Source organism: Anguilla anguilla, chromosome 11, assembly GCF_013347855.1.
Source record: "Anguilla anguilla isolate fAngAng1 chromosome 11, fAngAng1.pri, whole genome shotgun sequence".
Classification (NCBI taxonomy): domain Eukaryota; kingdom Metazoa; phylum Chordata; class Actinopteri; order Anguilliformes; family Anguillidae; genus Anguilla; species Anguilla anguilla.
In genome coordinates this window covers 17,105,989-17,127,869 of record NC_049211.1, presented here as the reverse complement: position 1 = coordinate 17,127,869, position 21,881 = coordinate 17,105,989, and the positions used below count along the sequence as shown (strand labels likewise).

Here is a 21,881-nt window from a genome sequence, read left to right as displayed (position 1 = left end):
GCATTTAATTCATGCTGCTATAATTCTTGGCATAGAAAACTCACTTGCTTTGATAAATTAACAGTCTCAATTTGTAAACAGTCCTAGGATTTGTTAAAGACTTTGGCCTACAACTCAGCAAACAATTCATGTTATTTTTCTTAAATTGTGGATTTGTTTTACTGGTCTGTTGTTCAGGCATCCTAATTTTTAAAGGGCAAACCAGGGTTTAGAAAAACCTAATGAAAACATCTATTTTTATCAATGGCAGAACATTAGTTGGCACACTATCATATGTGTAAAATATTGCCATTTAGTTGGAAGACACAGGGCTAAATGGTGATACAGCATGTAACATACCAGTCTATAACAATGGGAAGGAACTTGAGTGGATAAAGCTAGCAGTCCTCTGGTCTCCTAGGTTGTAGTGAGCATGAGGGAGCTGCTAGTGGTCTCTGGTAGACTAAGCTAAAGTGTGGCAGTGACACAACCAAAGAATAATGTTGTCATGACATTGTTGTACAACAACAGAGTTTAAAATGCATTTCAGCAGTGTTATGAGAATGTTTATAAAATGGGGAAAACTGTAGGCCTGTAGTACTACTTTACTTGCAATGGTTTAAAGGGAACTGCCACCTGGGAAAAAGGAAGACTGGTCATTTAAGAATATGTCATCTGCTCGTGGGGCTAACGTGCAGGTGCTTGTTGAAAAACATGTTCGCTTCATTCCACTTACCTGCAATGGGCTCCAAGGTCTCTCTTTTTGAAGGGCTTGGGCAATGTCTCTCCAAGCAGGTTTAGGTTGGCTAGACTGCATGTCTACTCTTATATAACTTGGCAAATATTTAAAATGATACTACACTCTTCTGTTTTTCAAAGAATAGTTGAATGAATGTTTTACTCTCTACGTTGTCTAAACGGGCTGCTCCGTTTATCTCAAAAGTGCATCAGATGTCATGTGCATGTCTCACTGTCTCCCATTCTATCCCTTTCTCCCCTCAGGGGCAAATTATGCCAGCAGCACCAGAGTCCCTCTCTCTGGTGACGTACCAGCCATTCTGTCCGACAGCTCCGTCCCTCCCCAGCCCCCTGCGCTCACCTGGCAGGCTGCAATCCATGCTGCTAAGCAGGCCCAGGCTGCCCCGACCATGAGCGCCAGCGCCACTGCCCCGGTCGGGTCTCTGTCCCAAAGAAAGCGCCAGCAGTATGCCAAAAGCAAGAAGCAGAGCAGCACGGTCAACAGCAGACCTCCCCGCGCACTCTTCTGCCTCACTCTCAACAACCCCATCAGGAGAGCCTGCATCAGCCTGGTAGAATGGAAGTATCCTTTTCCTGGTTTGCATCGCACTAGAGTTTGTCACCTGTGCGTGCATTATGCGTATATGTTTGTGTGTGTGTCGGGGGTGGGCGGGTGTGAGAGTTTGTTCAGAATCTGTTGTATTGTAGAGCATTTTTAATGTAGAAATATGGTGTTGGTACCTCACACTCTTGGGTCTCTGGCCTTAGCTTTATTTGAATACATCTATGGAAGTTGAACAGTGTGATACCCCTCAAGGAAATTGAATATTCTGCTATATATTGTAAATATGTGGAGTTTTTGGAAAATACTATATGATATTTCACAGCACAAAATGATTTTCTCTTATGATTTTAGGCAAGAGAGAACAGAACAGAATGTTTTCATTTAGCTTTGGCATCAGTTTGTTGTGCTGGTTTTGTAATTCTACATTTCTTAGAGGTCTGAACACCATCCAGTGCAGTGAGCTAGAGCTATCAAAGCATTTCATTAGAGTTCGCTTTGGAATATGACTGTAAAGGTTAATTCAGGATAGCTCTCTTAAGTGGTCTGCAGCTCTGGTCTGACAGCATATTTAAGCCACTGGGGAGTACATGTACTGAAAGCCAGATCCAGGAAAAATTGGGGGAAGTGGTCTGTAATTTGGTCATGTTTTGTTGAGAGGTAGTCAAGAAGTGGCCACCTATGCAACAACGCTGGTGTTATGCAGCGTTACCTCCAAACAAGTATTTGCTTCATTTTCTGCTTTCATGATTGTCCTTAACCCAGCACTTCAGGCCATTCGATATCTTTATATTACTCTCTATTTTTGCCAACTGCGTGGCCTTAGCTGTTTACATTCCCTTTCCTGAAGATGACTCCAATGCCACCAACCATGACCTGGTAAGTACACCGGGTCCCTTTACTTGAGTAGACCCTCCCTCACCACCTCTCCACTGATAGCCTCAGTCATCGCTCTGCTGCTCACCACTGATACCCCTGAGGGCATCAGCAGCACGAAGATGAATCAGCTTTAGAGCCATTTTTCATCCACCGTCATGTACAATGTTATGGAATTAATGCATTTATGAAGGTTTGTGATTTGGCAGTGACTTCCCCCTCACTCTCTTTCACCCTCTGTCTTTCTGTCTTTTTCTCTATCGTTTTTTATAGTCTTCCTCTCCAGGTGTTCTACCCTTTCCCCATTCTCTTTCAGCCACTCTCTCATCCCCTGCTTCTCACTTTCTCTCTCTTTACTAGAAATGACCCACTCTGGTGAATCCCTAACTCTCCTGTTTCTGTGTGACTGGAAGTGCTGAAGAGGCCTTTACTCTCAGTGTTGTAGTGGCTGTGCTTAAGTTAAAATGAGAGAAAGCAAAGATGGTTTATAAGAAGTGCTTATACATTTAGCACATTGGTGGGATAATGTTCAGTGTGGCTGACTTCCAAGCATGGATGACAGCTGTCCAGCACTCTTTCAAGGATGACAGCATGTGGTTTAGTGTTAAACGTCATTGTTTCATGTCCTTCAAAGGAGGGATTTCATTTAACTCAAAGGATCTAACTGTATCCATTATTGGAGAATATGCAAGTTCTGCAGGTTATGCAGGATACATGCATGATACTTTTCCCATTATGGATGAGAAACATACTTATGATTATTTTTATGCTTTAAAACAAGAAATGTTTGCTTGAAGCTTACAAAATGGTTGTACTGTATCTAAAGTTGATTCATATGGGAAAGTTGAAAACTTGGCACTAATAGGGGTGATTGCCAAGGCAACCAAACAATGACTCCCCCCTTTTCAATCATTAATTTAAAAACGAGTAAATATAACTCTCCCATCAACTTGCTAACATTAGCTAAATGACTAAGGTGTTTGAATCATATTGATTGTTTGTTATTGCAAGTAGCTGGCCTAAAACATTTTGTTAAAAATAATATAAACCTGTTATGAATATATTGTCATTGTCAGACATCATTGTGGAAGGAATACTTCTGCTACCATATCGTGAAATTGTGTGACAACTCAGCAACACCTACTTTCTCAGATTCATTTGAACTAATGGGCTTGTTTAATATAGGCTATTCGTCTCTGTGGAAGCTGAAAGGGAGTGAAAATGCCCAAGTATTACTTAACTATGCCACTTTTGCCATTTTCAGTTAGATTAAAACCGAGTTGATAAACTTGTAGTGTCAGCTGTTTGCAATTACTGCAGTATTTTGGCATTTACATAATACAATATATGAATTTTAGTTAATAAGGAATCGGTTTATTTGTGCTCCTGGTTTGTTTTTGCTGTGCACTCTGGTTCATAGAAACCAGGGCCTTTGGATTGTATGCTGTCCATTACAGAATAAAGCACACTCAAACAAATTACTAAATTCATGTCATTACACGTTCTGCATTTGTTTTTGTAAGGATTTGATTCATTAATGCTGAGTGAATTTTATAATCCTTTACACCCATCAATGTTGGTCTAAAGGATCATAAACAATTTCAGAAGATCCTGTTAAGTGGATCTCCGTTGTGCTCAAAGATGGGAAGGCTTTAAAGAAGGTTTGAGATCCCATGCTCTGGTCAGCTTGTACACTGGAGCTTCAGGAGGAGCACTGGTTTCTCAGTGCTGCCTGGAGGCTTCTCCTCCTCCGCTGCTCTCATTGGGCAGTGAGGTAACTATAGGGTGTGCGTCATTCTGACATTACATGCCACATGTTCAGCCTTATAATGGAATTAGTGATTGAACGCAAGCGATCTGACCTGCTCCAGACTGTGTAGATGAAGACTTGGGTGTTCTGTGTAATCAGAGAGTGAGTGACTCTCAAAGATCGGAACACTCTCTGAAACCTTGTAGTTATATGCCCTGTTGCCTGTCTATGATTAACGTGTTCCTGGTGTGGAGATATGAAACTCAGGGAAAGTGTGTGGTTATCTTGCAGCCATTTTCATTACTCATATGTTAGGGAAATTCTCTAGGGTCTGTGCTTGGTATGTAGAACAAAAGGCTTTATTCTGATTTTAATTCTTACAGTAATGGTATTCTACAGATAATTTAGAGAACAACCATAGAAACACTTGGATTTACTATTTACATTTTTGTTCTTCTTTTGGACTCCTTTGTTCCTTATATAGATTTCTAGAGGTGCTATTTCCACAGTTTCCACTGTCAAGTCAGAAAATACATCCTCAATAAAGATGCAAAGTGTTTGGCTGACTGAAAAATGTAATGAAATAATGAAATGAATGGATTTCTAGGAACATTTACCTGAGCCCTGTTCTTTGAGATGAAAGTGAAATATACATATAAATAAATGTTAAAAAAAATACCTGTGGCAGGTTTTGAAAGAATAACCAACTTACCTTAAATAAAGAAATAAACATGCAAGTAGCCCAATCTGCACTCTTTCTTTGGCTCTTTTTAGTCTGTGAAACATGTTCTCACTATTTGCTGTGAACTTGAACGTGTAATAGCACTCTATGGAGAGAAAAGGAGTTTGTGTGAGTGTGAGTGCAAGAGAGAGACAGAGAGAAACCATACATTTGAAAAAAATTCTCACCTATTTTATTCAGTGCCCTTTTGTCCCTTTTGAGAGAGTATTTTAAAGACTAGGGTCGTGATATCAAACAGACTGTTGGGTGACACTGTGAAATAGAACATTAAGGTAATAATTCCTTCTAACTTCTGCTGTGTTTGATTATGTGCTAAATCCACAGAGCTTGAGAACCTATATATTGGTGGTTGTTTTTCTGTGCCAGAGCAGGAGTGCGACAGCTATTCATATCCCCACACTGCATTACACAGAAGGTCTGAAGCTCAGTATAACGGACGAGCCTGACAGATTAAAGGCTGGCACGGATTAGCCGTGAGTAAATGAGGGTGCTGGTGGGATCTAAGGAGGAGTCTTGAGCGATTTGAGAGAGCACGGCGCTGAATGCTAATGACTGTTAATGGAGACGGTTTGACATCCTGTCCAGCATGGCATTCACAGTCCATTACCTGTAATCAAGACACAGGAAATAAATAGTGAGGGTCGAGGGGAAAGCAGTAAACACCAAATTGGAAAAACCAGCCGCTCTGGGGTATGACACAGAGTGAGAGTCAGTCTAAGCCCCCCCACCTCATCGAGGCACTTGAGCTGTAGGATGGAAGTTGTGTGTTATAAATTTAATGCAGGTGAGGTCAAGCCCTTGCTATTATTTTCTGTGGCATTATTCGGTTCATATATTGGGTTTATAATCTATTGTGTCTCAGATGGCAGTGACTGAACAGAGTTTATTCAAAAGAGAAGTGATACATTTAAAAGAACATTTTACTGGCATTGGGGAATTCCTACAATATAATTATTGTAGATTGTCACAGCATTTGAGTAAAGGAGTTTTCCCCAAAGTTCAGGCTAGGTTTTCATGGATCTGCCAATGTTCAGATTCAGAGAACTCATTATCCTGTTCAGTATTATTGAATAGGATAATGCATTATTGACCATTTGGCAAAACTTCACGCTATGTTGAATGCATTTAGAAAAGCACTAAACATTTCCCAGTAAGGGTTGTTGAATGAAATTGTTTTAAATAATTGCAGTGCAAACCAAATACCCCTGTGTTGTAATAATATTGTAGCCCATGTGCTCCAGAGCCAATTAAGTCTTTTTCTCTCAGTTGACAAGTTTATTTGGACAAAAGGGCACTGAACAAGTTAAGTGAGAAATTTTTTTCAAATAATGTATATGTATGATTTCTCTCTCTGTCTCTCTCACTCTGTTTCTCTCTCTCTCTCTCTGTTTCTCTCTCTTGGGAGATTAAAGTTTAAACAGTGTGAAGGAGAAATGAAAATCTGCGCTGTACCTGGTTCATGCATGGAGAGGGTGTGGTTTTCTGTTTTTCTCTCCTTGTTGTGGTGTAACCTCAGTGAACCTCAGGTAACATGTTTTGTTCCTGAAATTCTCGAGACAGTGCACACTGGGCAGAATGTGGCTCACCTCTCTGAGATCTTGTCCAGTTTCCCATAGGCTTGGGTTGAAATGTGGATGTCTCCACCAGCAACAAGGCTGCTCTCTTCATTAGACTATATTCCAGCCTGTCTGCCAGTGATGGCTCTGTCATATCTCAAAATCCCCTTGATGATTTCATTATAAACTTTTTGATTTGAGACACACTTGTAGCAGTTTTGCTGCTACCCTTTGAATCTCATCTGTGGCTTCCAGTCTGTCTGTAAAGTGTAAAGGACCAGTAATAAATAGTCTATAGCCAGACACAGTGTCTACATTAAAAAGGAACAAAACATCATACTAGCAAAAGATATATATTTTAACAAACTTTTACTTTCAAGTTCAGAAAATCCAACACATTCCAATTCTGGGGTCAATTACATATAAAAGAGACCTGTGAAATACAAAGAATTGTATGTTCCATTGTATGTATGTATGTATGTATGTACCACTTATTGTAAAGCGTCTTTGAGTTCATCAAAAGCGCTATATAAAATAAATTTTTTATTATTATTAAAGGGGAGAAGCACCGAATAACTGGTCATAAAAAGGGGAATAGTTTCACTGTAAGACACATTGCTCCTTTCCATGTCAGTGGGCCAGAGCTCCACAAGGTGAAGGTTGGTCTGAGAGGCATCAGTGGCTTGGCTGAGGCACAGCTGGACAGGCCATGTTGGAGATGATGCCACAGTGTTACAATGTATATCTGGAGGACTGCTCGCAGTAGTAATGTTAGGGCATGATGGAATAAGGGCAGTTCTGATCACTTGGCTTCATAAAAGCAGTGAGTAATTGACCTCTGTTATAAAAATACATCTCTGTATTGCCACAGGCTTAGTGCTACTTGAAGTTTAACTTGTCAAAGATCATTTCATGCACTTCAGTGTCTTCAATGAATCATCGTTGCAATCCAGAGAACACAGTCCTTCTAAATGCACAGTGTCGCCTTTAAGACAGAGATATTTTAAAAATGATTTTGCCAGCATGTCTTCCAAAGCCTAGCAATAGGCATAAACTGACCTTGCAGATGTTAATACAAAGAAAATTGTTGTTTCATGTACATTGCTGAGAAATAGTATTTCATCCCCTCTGTTGAATAAATGCAGTGCAGTGCTGTTGATGAGATCATCGAACCTGCCCCTTAGCTTCGTTATTAAAGCTTTGTTTGATTTTGCGCTTCATTGTGGACAGACCTCGATGCCTCCCCCCCCATCACTCCCCCAGGCCTGGGCAACCAGGGCTACAGATATTCCACATACTCCACTCTAGTGTGACAGGGTGACTTGGAATCTGTTTATGACTGTAGAGTGAATGGTCAGGTATAGAGTTTATATTGCCCAGCAGAAACAATAAAACCAATTCCAGATACTGAGGAGCAAGGACTTCAGCATCATTCCACCCGATTAGTTTGACAAAGTAGAGTACTATTTTAAGGAAACCTTTCATGAGGTATTGATCTCATGAGTACATGAGTTTGTAAGCTTACTCAATTAAAGTACGCTTACTATTGACCTGAGCCTACCTGGGAGATGTAAACACATAGGCAGTCACTTGCAACAGGGTCACACATGAAAGTAAAAATGCTGAGACACAGTGGGGCTGTGTTGGCTCTGACTTGGTGGCGGCTCCTCAGTACATTGATTGAATTGTTTTGTCTAAGTGGAATCCTGCATATCTGAGCCTCTAACATTCTCCAGCTTTTTGACTGCTTTGTGTGGATAATTGCATAATCGTGTATCCGCCTCATCTAATTACTGTTTTTAATGTGACTCACTGTGTGAAATTTATTGTTTGTTTGTAGCAGTTTATAATATGAACATTTTACTGACATAATGGGCTTTAAAAGCATGAAACACGTCTGCAGTGTAACACTCTTGTTAATTTAATTATTTAGTAAATAACACAAAAGGTTCACCATAATTTCAGATTGTAAAAATGATCACACTGAACCAGTGGGGGGTTTTTACAGGCGACATATAGCTGTTCTGCAACTTTAAGTGCCCAGCGGTAAGGTTAACGTTTCCAGCAGCTCTCTTGCAATAAGAGAACATTACTCTTAATTAGTGATGAAACAGGTCATGTAAAAAACCAAATGGTTTGGTTCACCAATCATGGTTGGGTTTGCATGTGTTCAGTCCAGTTTGCTTGCTTCAGAAATCCTCTTTTTTGTTCATCTGTAAATTTTTGAATTAGGCACTTAAAAATGTGTTGTAAAGGTTATATTGACCATTTTTATTTATCAAATTTTGATGTCATACAACACAGAAAATAAGACCAGTTAACTCAAGCTGCTTTCATTTAAATAAAAAATCCAGTGGAGCTCTTTGTAGGTGACTGCAGCTTATAGTCAGTCAGTTAGTTTGTGAAATGACAATGTTAGAGGATCTTCCAACATTGCTTAGGTCTGCTGTTGGGGATTATTATGGATTTAGAGCTCACAAATGTAGTGATGGGAAGAAGGTGGCGGATAAAACCTAATCTGTGTGCAAGCCTTAATTTGCAAGTGTACTGTATACTAATGGAAACACGTTGGACATGATGGCCCATTTACTTCTGACATCACCCTGGTGTGTCCCCTCCAAACTGAAGGAGAGAGTCATGGGATAGAACAGCTCTACCTTTCCACAGCATTTAATCAACCTTTCCAGGCAGATTCAGACTGGGCGAAATCCATGACCAAAGGATATGCAGCGCTATACACCCGTAGAAGATTCTGGATTTAAGGGCATGATTTTAAATGGCCTAAGACTATAATGTGGGTGTTATTTTCTATTTGAAAATAACAGTGGTACTTTTCCTTTTGAAAAAAAACTTGTTGATGATGATTTCATGACATTTTGATAGACATTTTTAATAACATTTTTAGGTGTGACCGCTCTGTAGCTCTGTCAGTCGGTCGGTCGGTCCACAAAAGTGTCCCACCCCACAGCGGCCACGGTTTTCGCCCCAGGAGGCTGAAATTTGGCATGGACGTTGGTCATGACCGGAAGGTACAGCTGAGTAACTTTTAGGTTGATTGAGGGGGCGTGGAGATGGGCGTGGCCTATCACAAAAAGGCGCATAACTCCCGAATGGATTCACAGATTTGCACAAGATTTTGTAGAAAGGTTGGTCATGAGCCAAAGAAGAGGTCACGGGTTTGTGTGAGGGTGTGTGCATGGATGCATGCACACATGGATGCATGCGCGTGTGCGGTCGCAGCTATTGCGGATTCACGCTTGTTTGTCAAATAAACTGAAAATGGGATTGCCATTGGCAATGGTACTTTCTGTTCTCTGCTTTACCAAAAATGTACAGAACTGAACCGAAGTGAAACTAAAACCATGAACAAACTGGACTGTGAGTTTTGTGAACTGTCTACTCTTAACCATACCAAAACCAATAGGTTTTGAAACAAGTTTTAAAAAATCAATTGTTGTCTTTTTTCAGTTAGCTACCTCACCTGTGATTCATTAATTGCTCAAGAGTTATTCCTTTGTCTGGTTATCAGGGTTCTGATGGTGAAATTAAAATCTCTATTTTTAATTAGACTGCAGGGAAGGTAAAACAGGGTTCATGGACATAGCATTGATTTTTGCTCAGAAATAAATGGAAAACAGGAAGCTGCTTCTTTGGTTTCTGTTTTTACAGGAATATGATATAACTCTGTGAAGTTTTTCAAGGCTGCAAGTTAATAGCTAATTTAATGCATAATTAGTGATAAACTCTTGTTAATCCACATTTATTTTAGCAATATTCGTGAACATTCTATGACACAATGTCTCACTTGATATTATTTATTGCTTGTCTTCTAGTCATTTGGGGCGACATAGCTCAGGAGGTAAGACCGATTGTCTGGCAGTCGGAGGGTTGCCGGTTCAAACCCCGCCCTGGGCATGTCGAAGTGTCCTTGAGCAAGACACCTAACCCCTAACCCCTAACTGCTCTGGCGAATGAGAGGCATCAATTGTAAAGCGCTTTGGATAAAAGCGCTATATAAATGCAGTCCATTTACCATTTACCATTCCAATTGTGAATATCACCACCTGATTGACTGAAGAAATATATACAGAATTATTGGCACCAGATAACCCAGAGAGGCTGAATAAAATGAATAACATAGGCAATGTGCTATATTGTATGCTCATGAAATGGGGAAATCATATTATTTTATACTAATAGAACTGTTCAGAGAAAGTTTTGTTTTGGTTTTTGTTGAAACTTTGGTTCCTCTTTTTCCTCAAGAAAACCTCCAAGTTGATTTCTATTTATTTTAACAGTCATGCAAAGGAAATGTTGTGTGTGGGCATTGACAGTGGGTGTTACTGTGCAGCAAGGTCAAAGATTTCTATTATTATAGATCTTTTTCAGGGAAGAGGCAAAATGCAAAAGGCGATTAATTTGTTTTCCAAGCAGCAAGAACAGACTGAAACAAACATTTATACTTCCAAGTCAGTTTAGTATTTATCTTTTTTATGTACAAGGTTTATAGCTATACTATTCTAATCAAACTGAACTGTACAGACTCTCTATCACTGCCTCTTTCTGCTCTGTTTGTGGGGCTGATGGGGTAGTTGCATTTTTTTCTGAGTGTTTTAAGGAATTATTGATGCAGTTTTATGTGTTGGGGAACAGTTTGTAGAGGCTGACAGGTGTAACGTACTACGGTGCTTTGTTGTTCCTGTAATAGTCTGTAATAAAGCAAGGAAGATGTTTTCGTATGTGGATCAATTTATAATAGATGTTTCACAATGCTTATATGAATGTCTCAACATTGTGCAAAAAATGAATGTCCTGTTCAAAATCAACATCATAATACCCAGTAGTGTTTACCCTGATTTTGATTATGCAATATGCCAGTAAGGGTCACGTGTTGTACCATAATATTTCAGTCAGCTGCCACAGCGTCTGTGGGGATTTCACTTGTTGTCTTGTGGGATTGGGCTCACTCTGCTCTGTGAAGGATTATGTCCACTGTGCAGAAGATGAAAACGCGTAAGCAATTGTCAGTAACTCAGGCCCTCCTTCTGCAAATACCAATCTCATCAGAGGCATGATTGCCTTCTCTCTCAGTCCTGAGACCTGTGCAATCAAATACACTGGAAATTGCACTGGACGTGTGCCCTGCTGATCATATTTCATTTACAAAACCAGAGGCAAGACTGGGCAATTCATCTCACCCCTTGCTTAGGTCAGTGGCTATTGACATGCTGACGTCCCTGCTTGTGGGTTTCTTAATTAAAATGGAAGATCCTGCTGTTTCTGGGAAAAGCTGCCCACGCCGCATTGGTTTAAGTCTGCCATGTGAAATCTCAGCAAACTGATAAAAAAAGCATCCCTTGCTGTATAGCTGGGAAAACTCAATTACTGAAATCCTGCCGAATCTTCCAGGCACTTTGCAAGGCCTTTTTTTTTTGGCTGTTTTTCCGTGTGGCTTTTTCTTAGTTCTCCCCAAGTGGCCTCTGTGAATGTGGCTTGTGCACTCAGTCCGGGGAAGAGGCCTGTGTAAACGGAGACGGCCGTATGCTGTGCGCTGTCAGGCCCCATTAGCGGGGATGCTCACGCTGGCCTTGTTTGTCCCCATGTCCATTTTTGGCTTTTCTCGCTCAGTTGTTGCCCATTTTTTCTCATCATCACCTATCATTTAGAATGGGCCGGGGAAAAGCTGCTGTGTTCTTTGGGTGGCTAATGGGAGTTAATGACTGACTATTTTTTGTGATTCTCGGAAGTACGTTTCTATGAATGGCCTCAAATGTGATACTTTTGCTAATGAAAGCCTTTGGTTGACATTTGACAGTAAGATGTGTTGCAGAAAACTTTTTGTATAAAATTAGATCTCTTTTTTGTTTTCCAAAAAAGGAACATATGTTATTCCAAACTGTGGTATCGGACTGTGATGTGTTGTAATACTGTCATCTGTGAGGTTTTCAACTGATTGCTTGTATTATTCTCTCAGCCATGTTGTGTGTACATAGTATAGCGTTGAATGTGGCATAAGTTTTACCATCCCTTAAAGTTTTGCTGTGCTACTCACTATAACTGATATCAGTCAAATTAAACTGATCTGTCAGATCATTAACATTTTGGTTAATGGGCAAGGTCATACCTGTATGGAACAGCACCACTCTAGTCACCTTGCAATAAAAAATGTATTGAACATATTCACAGTAGAATAATGGCAGTTATTAGGGTGAGACTTTAATTTGGCTAGAGGAGCACAATTCTGTAATTGACAGGGAGGTAGTGTCTGCTTTCTGGATTCATTACTGTGCTCATGCATGGAGTCAATTGAGTTCAGAAAACCAATCATGGAGATAATTGGCCAGTTCTTTTTGGTTTTGTTCTGTTAAAACATTATCGCCCAATGAACGCATTTCAAAAACCCTCTTTTGGGCCACTCGCTTGACAGCCATCAGATGTAATGAAACAGAAAGCACTCTGCAGAATGCACCCAAGCCATCAGGCAGTAAGATGTGTGCTCAGTGGCCTGTTCTTCAGAATGGTCACAGCTTAAAAAAGCATAGCACTTCATTTAAAGCTCATTTATATGGATGTGTCTTCCTCTGTAGCGCTAAGTAAGACTGAAGGATGCTACACACAGCTTGTTTGATATGTCCAAGAATTCCACATTGTAAGTGTGTTATATCCCCAGCCTCTTCACTGCACAGCATGAGGCATTTTGGAAACCCATTTTTCACAAACATGTCAGTCCTTTAAAAATCTCTGCACTTGTGGTTTATTTGGTAAGATTTCATGACGTATTCCTCCTGTACTATCATTGTAAATGAAATCCATGTAAATACATCACCATCACTATAGGTCGAGTCAACCTGATGCATCTGTATACCAGAATTGTTAACTTTTGTTAACTAATTGTTAATAGGTATGCTAGACATAATGACAGCTATTTAAAATATTAGTGATATGACCTTCTACTACTACTGCTACTACTACCACTACTACTACTAATAATAATAATAATGATAACAGCAGTCTGCGGAGTTGGTTTTCTGTTTTCATATGCTGTGACACTACTGCGTTTCTCTGAGGTCATTCTGCCGTGTTTGTCTTCCGAAGAAAGAGGTTAGTGCACAACTGTAGTTACAGTTAGCACTACAGTTTAAGCTTACCTTATATGGCAGGAAAAGAGATTATTCCTCCGAACTGTATCTGCAGAATGCTGCTGTGCTTGTAGTCGTTTACGCCATTGTTAGTGAATCCTGCTGCCCGTTCCATCCTTTCATTTCTCACAAATTCCTCCTCAGTTTTATTCTGTGGTTTACAGCACAGAGACTGGGAGAAAAAACCTGTTTGCCCTGAAATGGCTTGGCTTGTATGCTAACCAGACCCTGAATAGCAAAGGTGAGCTGATAATGCTGGTCATTACTGGTGTAGATTGGGATATGGTGAGATTTCTTTTGGTACAAGCCACATGCACAGGGCCTGGGGTGGCTGCAGTTTGTGGAGCTGGTCATTTCCAGCCATATGTTGCTGTAATGTGCCTCTCCGGTGAACCCTCATTGCGTTGCTGCACAGGGTTATATAAAGGAATATACTGCAAATACTGTTGATGTAAATATGACATACTCATTCCAGTGAGAGGAATTACAATATGTGAAAGTAGAAATATTTTGTATATTCCATATATTGTGGTATTGCAATGTTTTGATAATATATTTTATTTAATTATATTTTCAATATATTCCACTTCCATAAGGGACTTGATTTGAGCTCCAATTTTAGAAGGCAATTCGAAAAAATGCATTGTTGGCCTACACGTAGCTTATTTTTTCATTCATAAGAAATGTTATGTGTTTTATTGTGTTTGGGAAACCCTGGCTCAAAGTGCTATTGCTGAATCATACATGGAACTGTACTCATGGAGGTAAATATAGTTATTTCTCAGATCCCTACTGGTTGAACAATAAGGATTTCTTCAAATAACTGTATGTGCCTGTCCAGAACATTAATTTAATACTGCTATTTATATTGCAACTGCTACCACTGCAACTATGCTAATACGACAACAATGACTGAAGACAGTCAATGAAAGTACCGTGTTATGAAAACCACAACGACGATATTAACATATCATTAATATTTTCATTGCTTCTTATCATTGTATTGGTTGGCGGAGACTATAGTAAATGGTTAATTGGAACTGGAAGGTTTATTTCTTTTCATGCACAGACATGGTGTGCTGAGCTTCTTTAGGATAATTAGATCGTGGGGGTTGGGAGCGAGTTTTTTCCAGCCGAGAAAATTAATTTGACAATTATACTTTTAAAATAGACTCTCGTCCTGTGATATTGGCAATAAAATAATAATTTAAAAAAGGAGTTTAAAACCTTTATCTATTGTTGCTCTTTGTGATATTATGTGTGTATCTGGCGATGTTTCTCCACTTGGCAGAGGCATCCACATATCTATACTGATATCCATCCCAGCCAAAAATGGGAGGAGGTGTACTGGCGCCCAGCCAACCTATGGGCTCACTGATCTTATTGATTGATAAAGGGCTTTAACATTTTTATCTTTGCTGGATTCCTGCCACTAATCAAGCTCTGATAGTTTTCCAGCGTGCAATAGGCTAATGTAAGAACAATTTTCATTTTTGCCTTGTGCTAGTGGTTTTTCTTTGTTTCCTGTTAAATATGAAAAGATTGAAAGGATGTAAGGCATCACCCTACGGTGCATGGACTGTGCCAGTGCCGACTGTGGCTGGTAGGTCCATAGAGCACAGTTGGCATTTGTGTCGCCCTGGGAATGGGACAGTTCAGTCAGATATTTCTGTGTGCATTGCTATCTAGTGCCTCCTGCTGGTTGATCAGGTATTATTGTGTTTGTAAGAAATCTCAATTTATCCATCTAAATTATTCCTTTTGTTAAATAATGTGTTTTTCGCATTGCGTTTACATATATGGGGATTGTGGCTGCTGATATAATGACACAATGACAGCAGCTGTTTTCAGGGTCTTCTGTTGAATTTATTTATGGTCTCAGGAAGGTTGAGTGACTAGTGCACAGATTTGGGTGAAACACAGGTGCATCTTATACATCGAATTAGACAGACAGTGGTCATTTATCAAACTGTGCAGTAAGGGAAGCGGTGTGGGTTCATTAAGTTTGCCTCCTGTCACTGTGTGGGAGAATATGAGACATAGGTGCTAACTGCATCCATTTCTCATTGTGTGTGTGTGTGTTTGCATGTTCATGTGTTGGCTAAAATGATTGGCTACAAACAATTGGCTGAAGAAGGCGACTGTAACATAAGACTGTCTTGCTCTTGGGAGAAGTTTAGTGAGGAGATCATACCAATATTTTTTCTAAATTTTTTCTAAATGCCACCATGTATGTGCCAAGTTTTCATTCTGTTTCAGGAGCTGGTAGTCATAAAAAATATAATGGGTACACAGCAGTGAAACTGCTCCTACCGCCATCAGTCATGTCTAATTCAATAGCTTACTGTGACTGGCAGTGTTAGCAGCAGAAGGCCTGGTTGACCTGGTGGAGAAGGGTGGTTGGAAGTTGACTAGGAAGGGAACAAGGAAAAATATAAGGCCAGTAACATTACTGTATTACCATTTATTACACAAGAATACAAATCAATATTTCTGTCAGGATGACCTTTTTGAATATTCAAAAGATACATTTCTGTAATGTGAATTTAACTAATATGAATTTAGTTTCTATTTCATATTTCCACCTATTCTTTGTATATCTTTGTATTTCTTTGTATTTTGCATTGTTTGCACACTGATGAGGCGGTGTTGGGTAATGTTTGTTGTTCCGGAATAGTCAGTGTTGGCTTAGGTTTCCCTCTGTTTTCTCAGTATATCTGATGGTTTCATGTTTTTTTTTTGAAGTGTTCATGTTAAGCAAAACCCCAGAGTATATAGTACACAGAGCAGTACTGTTTGCTTTTGACAAGTTAGGCAGCTCATTTTTCCACAAAGGAGTCGCATGTTTTGAGACCCAGTTAGGAGACACAGTCCTATCGCACACGGCAAGTCTCAGATCCTCAAGCACAGGTGCTACTAAAAATAGGAAAAATAGAATTATTGCATAAAATAATGTTTGAAAGAGGTATGGCTCACAAGAACTGGTTCAGAGGCACATACATACTAGTAAACACAAGTTTATTTGGGCTTGCACTATAATTGGACTGCTTCAGATTTTGTGACAATGTTAGCCAGGCTTGGTAAATGTAGCTCATTGTAGCCCTTGACAACGCATTAGAACCACCACTTATAATGGATACTTTTTCAGAATGTTATCTTACAGTACATATACAGTAAGATGATTAGGTGTGTCACAACGCTCCTCTGTGTGTTACCATCATTGTATAATGCATTAAGATGTAGCCATTAGGATATTCTAAGAAAAAATGAAGTGAGATTGAAGTGAAAAGAATCTGTGACGCACAAGATCCACTGACGTCAAATTCTGTAGTCCTCAGTGTTCTGTGCTTCAGCATATCTCGCATAAATCCCAGTTACTGTGACGTGCAGTTAAGCCTCCCAAATTTTCCCTCCCATATAAGACCAAAATGCAGCCTGCACTGTCTAACATGCAGCTTACTGCTTCCCGTTTTACTGTTCATTCAGTTTAATTAGACAAATGTGCTTCAATGTGCATCAATGTGACATGTATGAATTGATTTGTATCATGACGAATCATTTATTTACATGCCAAACTTTTTCCTGGTGCCCCTGAGCATTAAATCCAGCAGTATTTTCCTCTCCAGTCATCGAACAATCAACACATCCCGTGCCATGGAGTAACAAGACGGCAGACGCAACCCCCCCGTCCCGCCATACCAAGAACCTTTACACTAAAATACAGCTTTTTTTTTTATTATGATTCAAGTGGCCATTGGAAGGGTGTGAAAGGTGACACAATGCTCTACTGCTTTGGTGAAGTCCTCAGATTTGTTTCGCTGATCTCTTGCCAGTGCCTGTTGTTAGCAGTGCCTGTTGTCGGCTCCGCCCTAACCTGGAGTCAGCTTTCTCCCAGCTCAGTGGGTTAGTTCTCAGTACAGAAAGACATATGGACCTCCTACGAAACTCAAAGCTCTGTGACCCCTGGAAGCAGACAGCATCCTTTGTGTGCCCTTCAGTCAGAGAGGAGCTGGGCAGAGCACATGCTGGAGATCCTTGGCCATGGTAATTGGCTCACTGCTTTTCCTAACATGCTTATGATGCAGTATGCAATTATTTGTTTGGTTATTTATTTATTCATTTATTCGTTTTGTTCATTCATACATTTAACACGCTTTCATGGCAAATCTCTTCATGCAAGAACAGTATAAAATGCAATTTAAATACTCATTATGATTACAATATTCATCAAGAGCAGATACAGCAAATAGTTTGCAGTTACAGTTGACAACTTTAGCACTACACGTAACCACCTGTAGTGATCCATGACAGAACTACAGTAGATGCTGTTTGTTTTGCCGAGCAGTTTTGATTCAGTGGGCAGTCTTATGGAGCTTTTTGTCAGTGCAGTCTGATCTGTAGTTTTCTTAGGTTTTTGAGAGGCAGTGGAAGGTAAGTATGTTCAGTACTAATGACAGATTGAGCCAAGTGTCTAAAGTCACAGGTACAGCAAACACTCCTGCCCTCATTCACTTTGTTCTCAAATGTCATAGATTATTCCCAGTACACACATACTGATTTGTAGTAAAGCATGAATTAAAAAAAACTCTGTGACATCAATAAGCCAACAACCACCATGTGCCAGTTTTGAATCTGACATAAGCTTGAAATATGGACCAGCCCTGGCTGCCACCCAAACCCCCATGCGCCTAGGAGTTTAGCCCCCGTGCACCCCCGCCCCTCCGCAACTCCTCCAGGATTCGGGAGCGTCGTTGGTCACGTGACCGAGGCGAGCGTGCGCGGTGAGGGGTGGGGTGGCGGGGTGTGACGGGGCGCGTGAGCCGGCCGGGTGGCTGTGCGTTAATTAGCAGCCGCGCGGCGTGTGTCCTAGCTGGGCTGCTGGTGAAGGTCACGCCGGTGTGTGCCTGGCTCTGCACACGCGCGTACGTTTGGCCCGTCCCTCCCCGTATGCCTGCCCCCCCCCCCCTCCCCCCACCACCACTCTGTCTGCTCTCCACTCCCCTGCGCTCCCCTCCTCTCATTACCGGTGATGAGGTGCCATCTGGCCTGCGAGCAGCAGTCAAAGCGCTTAATCCTCCCTTTCCACAACACAGGCAAGGGTTCAGCATACAGGTCTGTGGGGTAACACAAAAACAGTGAAGTGAATGGCTGAGTCACACAAAACATATGTCTTACTGTAGGTATGTGGGATATCTCCTCTTTTTAGTCCACAGTTGACATAATTTGGGTGTTTGAGTGGCATCTGTGCAATCATTTCCCTTCCCTGTACTGATGTGCAAAAATACTCTCCCCCTTTGCTGCAGGTAAGACTTTTAGGGTGTTTTAATTATTCAGTTTATTGATTAACAAATCGATTACTGTAGGTCACGTCCGATAACAAAGTATGTCTCAATAGACTGGGTATTCAGCAGAAGGAATGAAGTGAGAGATACTCAATTCACCATAGCGTCTTCTCCTGAGAAAGCTTTTCAAACTTGCAAACACATCAGAGTTCCTACTGAGTGAGTGGATATTTGTAGCCTCAGACTCAGACATACACACTACAATAGAAGATTTATTTCAGTCCTTGTAATGACCTGTTCCTGCAAAACTGAATGAGGAACATTCATCCGAAACTAATTACAGAGGATGAGCTGTCTTCAGCATTGTTACGATGTCAGTATACAGGAAGGAAATCACCCTGGATGGGGAGGCCTCAGGACATGACGTCAGTACCTTTATAAGCGTTGGCATGCACATTGACCTCCTCATTTAATGTGAAATGCTGTGAAATATTATGCTTTTGTTCATTCGTTTAATTTGTATTTGCATATGTGTTCGTTAATCTAATCTTCTAGTGGCAGACATGCGTTTAGGACGGGATTCAATTCACCCGAGGTTAATCACATGTGTCTGTTGTTCTGTGAAGCTAATCCTGCCCACGTGGCATTGTACTGTGGCTCTTACATTCGATCTTTAAGCCAGGAGAGACGGCTGAGCACGGGGCAAAAGCATGCACGCATAGCGTCATTCCGAAACATCACTGTTAGCGTGCAGCGTCACTGTCAGCAGTCTTTTTGACTGTGTTGCCTTCAGAGTAAAAATGGCTGAATCTGGAAATTAAAGATTGATTAATGAATGAATGAATGAATTCATTCATTCATTCATTCATTCAGGTCCTTCTCTCTCTCTCTCTCTCTCTTTCTTTCTCTCTCTCTAACAGCACAGATAAAGAACACTTTAAAATGGCTGTGAACCAAAGGGCACACATGCTTAATACTGGCTTTTCTCCTCATGTTGGAAAGTGGGACATGCAAATCCCATCATTCTTGGTTAATGTATAGTATTATATATAGATTGCAAACAGTATAGTTTGAAAAGATTGGTATTCTAAGAATATCTTTGTATTTGTAGTCTCATAATACCCCTTATGGAAAATATAGGCCTAGATCTGGGATTCTGCAACTGGGTCCTGGGAAGTGCATGTAGGAATTGTGTTCTGAGCAAGTGCATTCATACATGTAAGTGCTTCCATAATTGCATTTGTCTTTAAGCTGCTTTTAACAGAGCGTAGATTCACGTCATTACCATTTTCGATATATTTTCTTACTCACACCCTGGTTTGATTCCAGCCACCTGTCAGTAAATATTCTCCAATTATTTTCACATTTTCAAAACCACTGACACAGAAAAAACTTTAATTATCTACAAATTGATCTGATTGATTGTCACACCTTTGAATAAGCAGTGGATATTCATTCTCCTTGGTGTGCGTATAAGTTCTGACCTAATATGGATGTAGACATCAGGCCATTGTAGGATGATCATTTAGATTACAAGTATAGTAAATAAACAGTTGACTGAAATTGGGAAATTGCAATTTTAGCTGGAATAAAAAATACACACTGTTTTGAATGGTATTCCCTGGGGTATAGAGGTGTATCATTGAGTCAACATGTGTATTATTTTGAAATTGAAATGCATGGAGCACACACTCTAATCTCCATTAACAGTGTTCTCTTATGCATATTGTGCAGTGAAGAATGTCCTTTCTGCTTCCGAATACAAATCCATTTGAATTTCAGATGAAAGCTGTTCATGTTAAACCAGAAAAATGAATATGCCACATTGTAATAGATTCACTGAATTCATAATGACGCTGATGATTTACATGTCCACACATGCATATAAACACACACACACACACAGGAGTCCCTGGAGTTCATCTCTCGCAGTGTTGGAAATAAAAGCTTTCTGCTGTGAATGGGGCAGTGTGCTGAATATGGGAGTTGTTCTTGGTGAGGTGGACTGGCTCCTGTGTCAGACCTGGAATAAGGTGCTGTTGTCACTATAGGCCTGCAATACAAAGCAACCATTTACCTGGAATTCTTCTTCTGTTTGTAATTGGCAAGAACACTGAAACTAAGTGACTGCACCAAAGCTGACTCATTCAACTGAATGGCTGCTGAATTGCTGAATCTGGCAACGGAGGAGGGCTGCTGATTTTTCAAGTGGTTTCAGTAGGCACGAGGGCAGAAGGGCTGCCTCATCAGGAGGAGACGTTTGAGGCCTGGCCACCATTTGGCCACAGCCTGGCCCTGTGCGCAGGGACACCGTGGCCCTGCTCCAATCCTCTTCCCCGTAATCATCTCTAAATGGCTCATTCAACTCAGGGACCCCCCCCGGGCAGGGGAGTTACAGGAGCTCTTATTAAACTCATTAGGTTCACTGGCAGAGTTTGTGGCTCTGATTTACTGGCACATTCAGGTCTGGCTCTCAATGGCTGCCGGTGGTGTGGGAAAGGACCGGAAGGGCCCACAGAGACTGCGGCTGCTGACTGTCTGTGCTGTAGCACTGCAAGGCTGTAGGGTTATGAATATGAAACATGCAGTAGGGTTTAAATATGGAATGTGTTCCAGGGATATGGAAAGAGTTTGTGGTGTAGGGTTATGAATGGGCCACCATGCTGTTGAGTTGGAAGACGTATTATTTGAAGTACAGTACTTTAAAATACTTCTGCTGATTCCTGATAATTTTTGACGAAACATGTTACAAGCCAAACAATCATGTCAAAGAAAAGTGGTCTGAATTGGGTCTGAACGTTGTTGAAGATGGAAAATCTGCAGAAACTAGGAAATTTACAAGTGTCTAAAGGGATAGTCCTTTAGATACCGGTAATTTACTGGTGTCTAAAGTTAAAGTATTAAAGTCAAGTAAAGGGTTAAAGTATTTAAAAGAATTATATGGCCCAGGTCTGGTTATGAATATGGTCTTGCAGTATCTAAAAAAGTAAAATAGTGACTACCTATAGAATAATGAATGCAGGCCATGGGTCATGCTGTAGGGTTGGACATTTGAACTGCCCAATAAGATTATGAACGCAGGCCATGGGTCATGCTGTAGGGTTTGACTTTTGAACTGTCCTATAGGATTATGAATGCAGACCATGGGTCATACTGTACAATTGGACTTTTGAACTGTCCTATAGGATTTTGAATAGGTGCTCTAAATTTCTAGTGTAAGTAAAGACCAGCTATCAGGGAGTTTAGCATCAACTGTG

The 21,881-nt window shown here is 40.6% G+C and overlaps 1 protein-coding gene across 26 annotated transcripts in view; it reads left to right on the top strand.

Moving 5' to 3' along the window:
* LOC118208113 (voltage-dependent L-type calcium channel subunit alpha-1D-like) overlaps window positions 1-21,881 on the top strand; it is a 91,434-nt gene that overhangs the window by 9,065 nt on the left and 60,488 nt on the right. For all 26 annotated transcript variants that reach the window (XM_035382427.1, XM_035382451.1, XM_035382437.1 and 23 more), the window contains exons 2-3: window positions 982-1,300; window positions 2,053-2,158. In XM_035382427.1, the coding sequence (XP_035238318.1) occupies window positions 982-1,300; window positions 2,053-2,158 (425 nt within the window). The remainder of the gene's footprint in view (window positions 1-981; window positions 1,301-2,052; window positions 2,159-21,881) is intronic.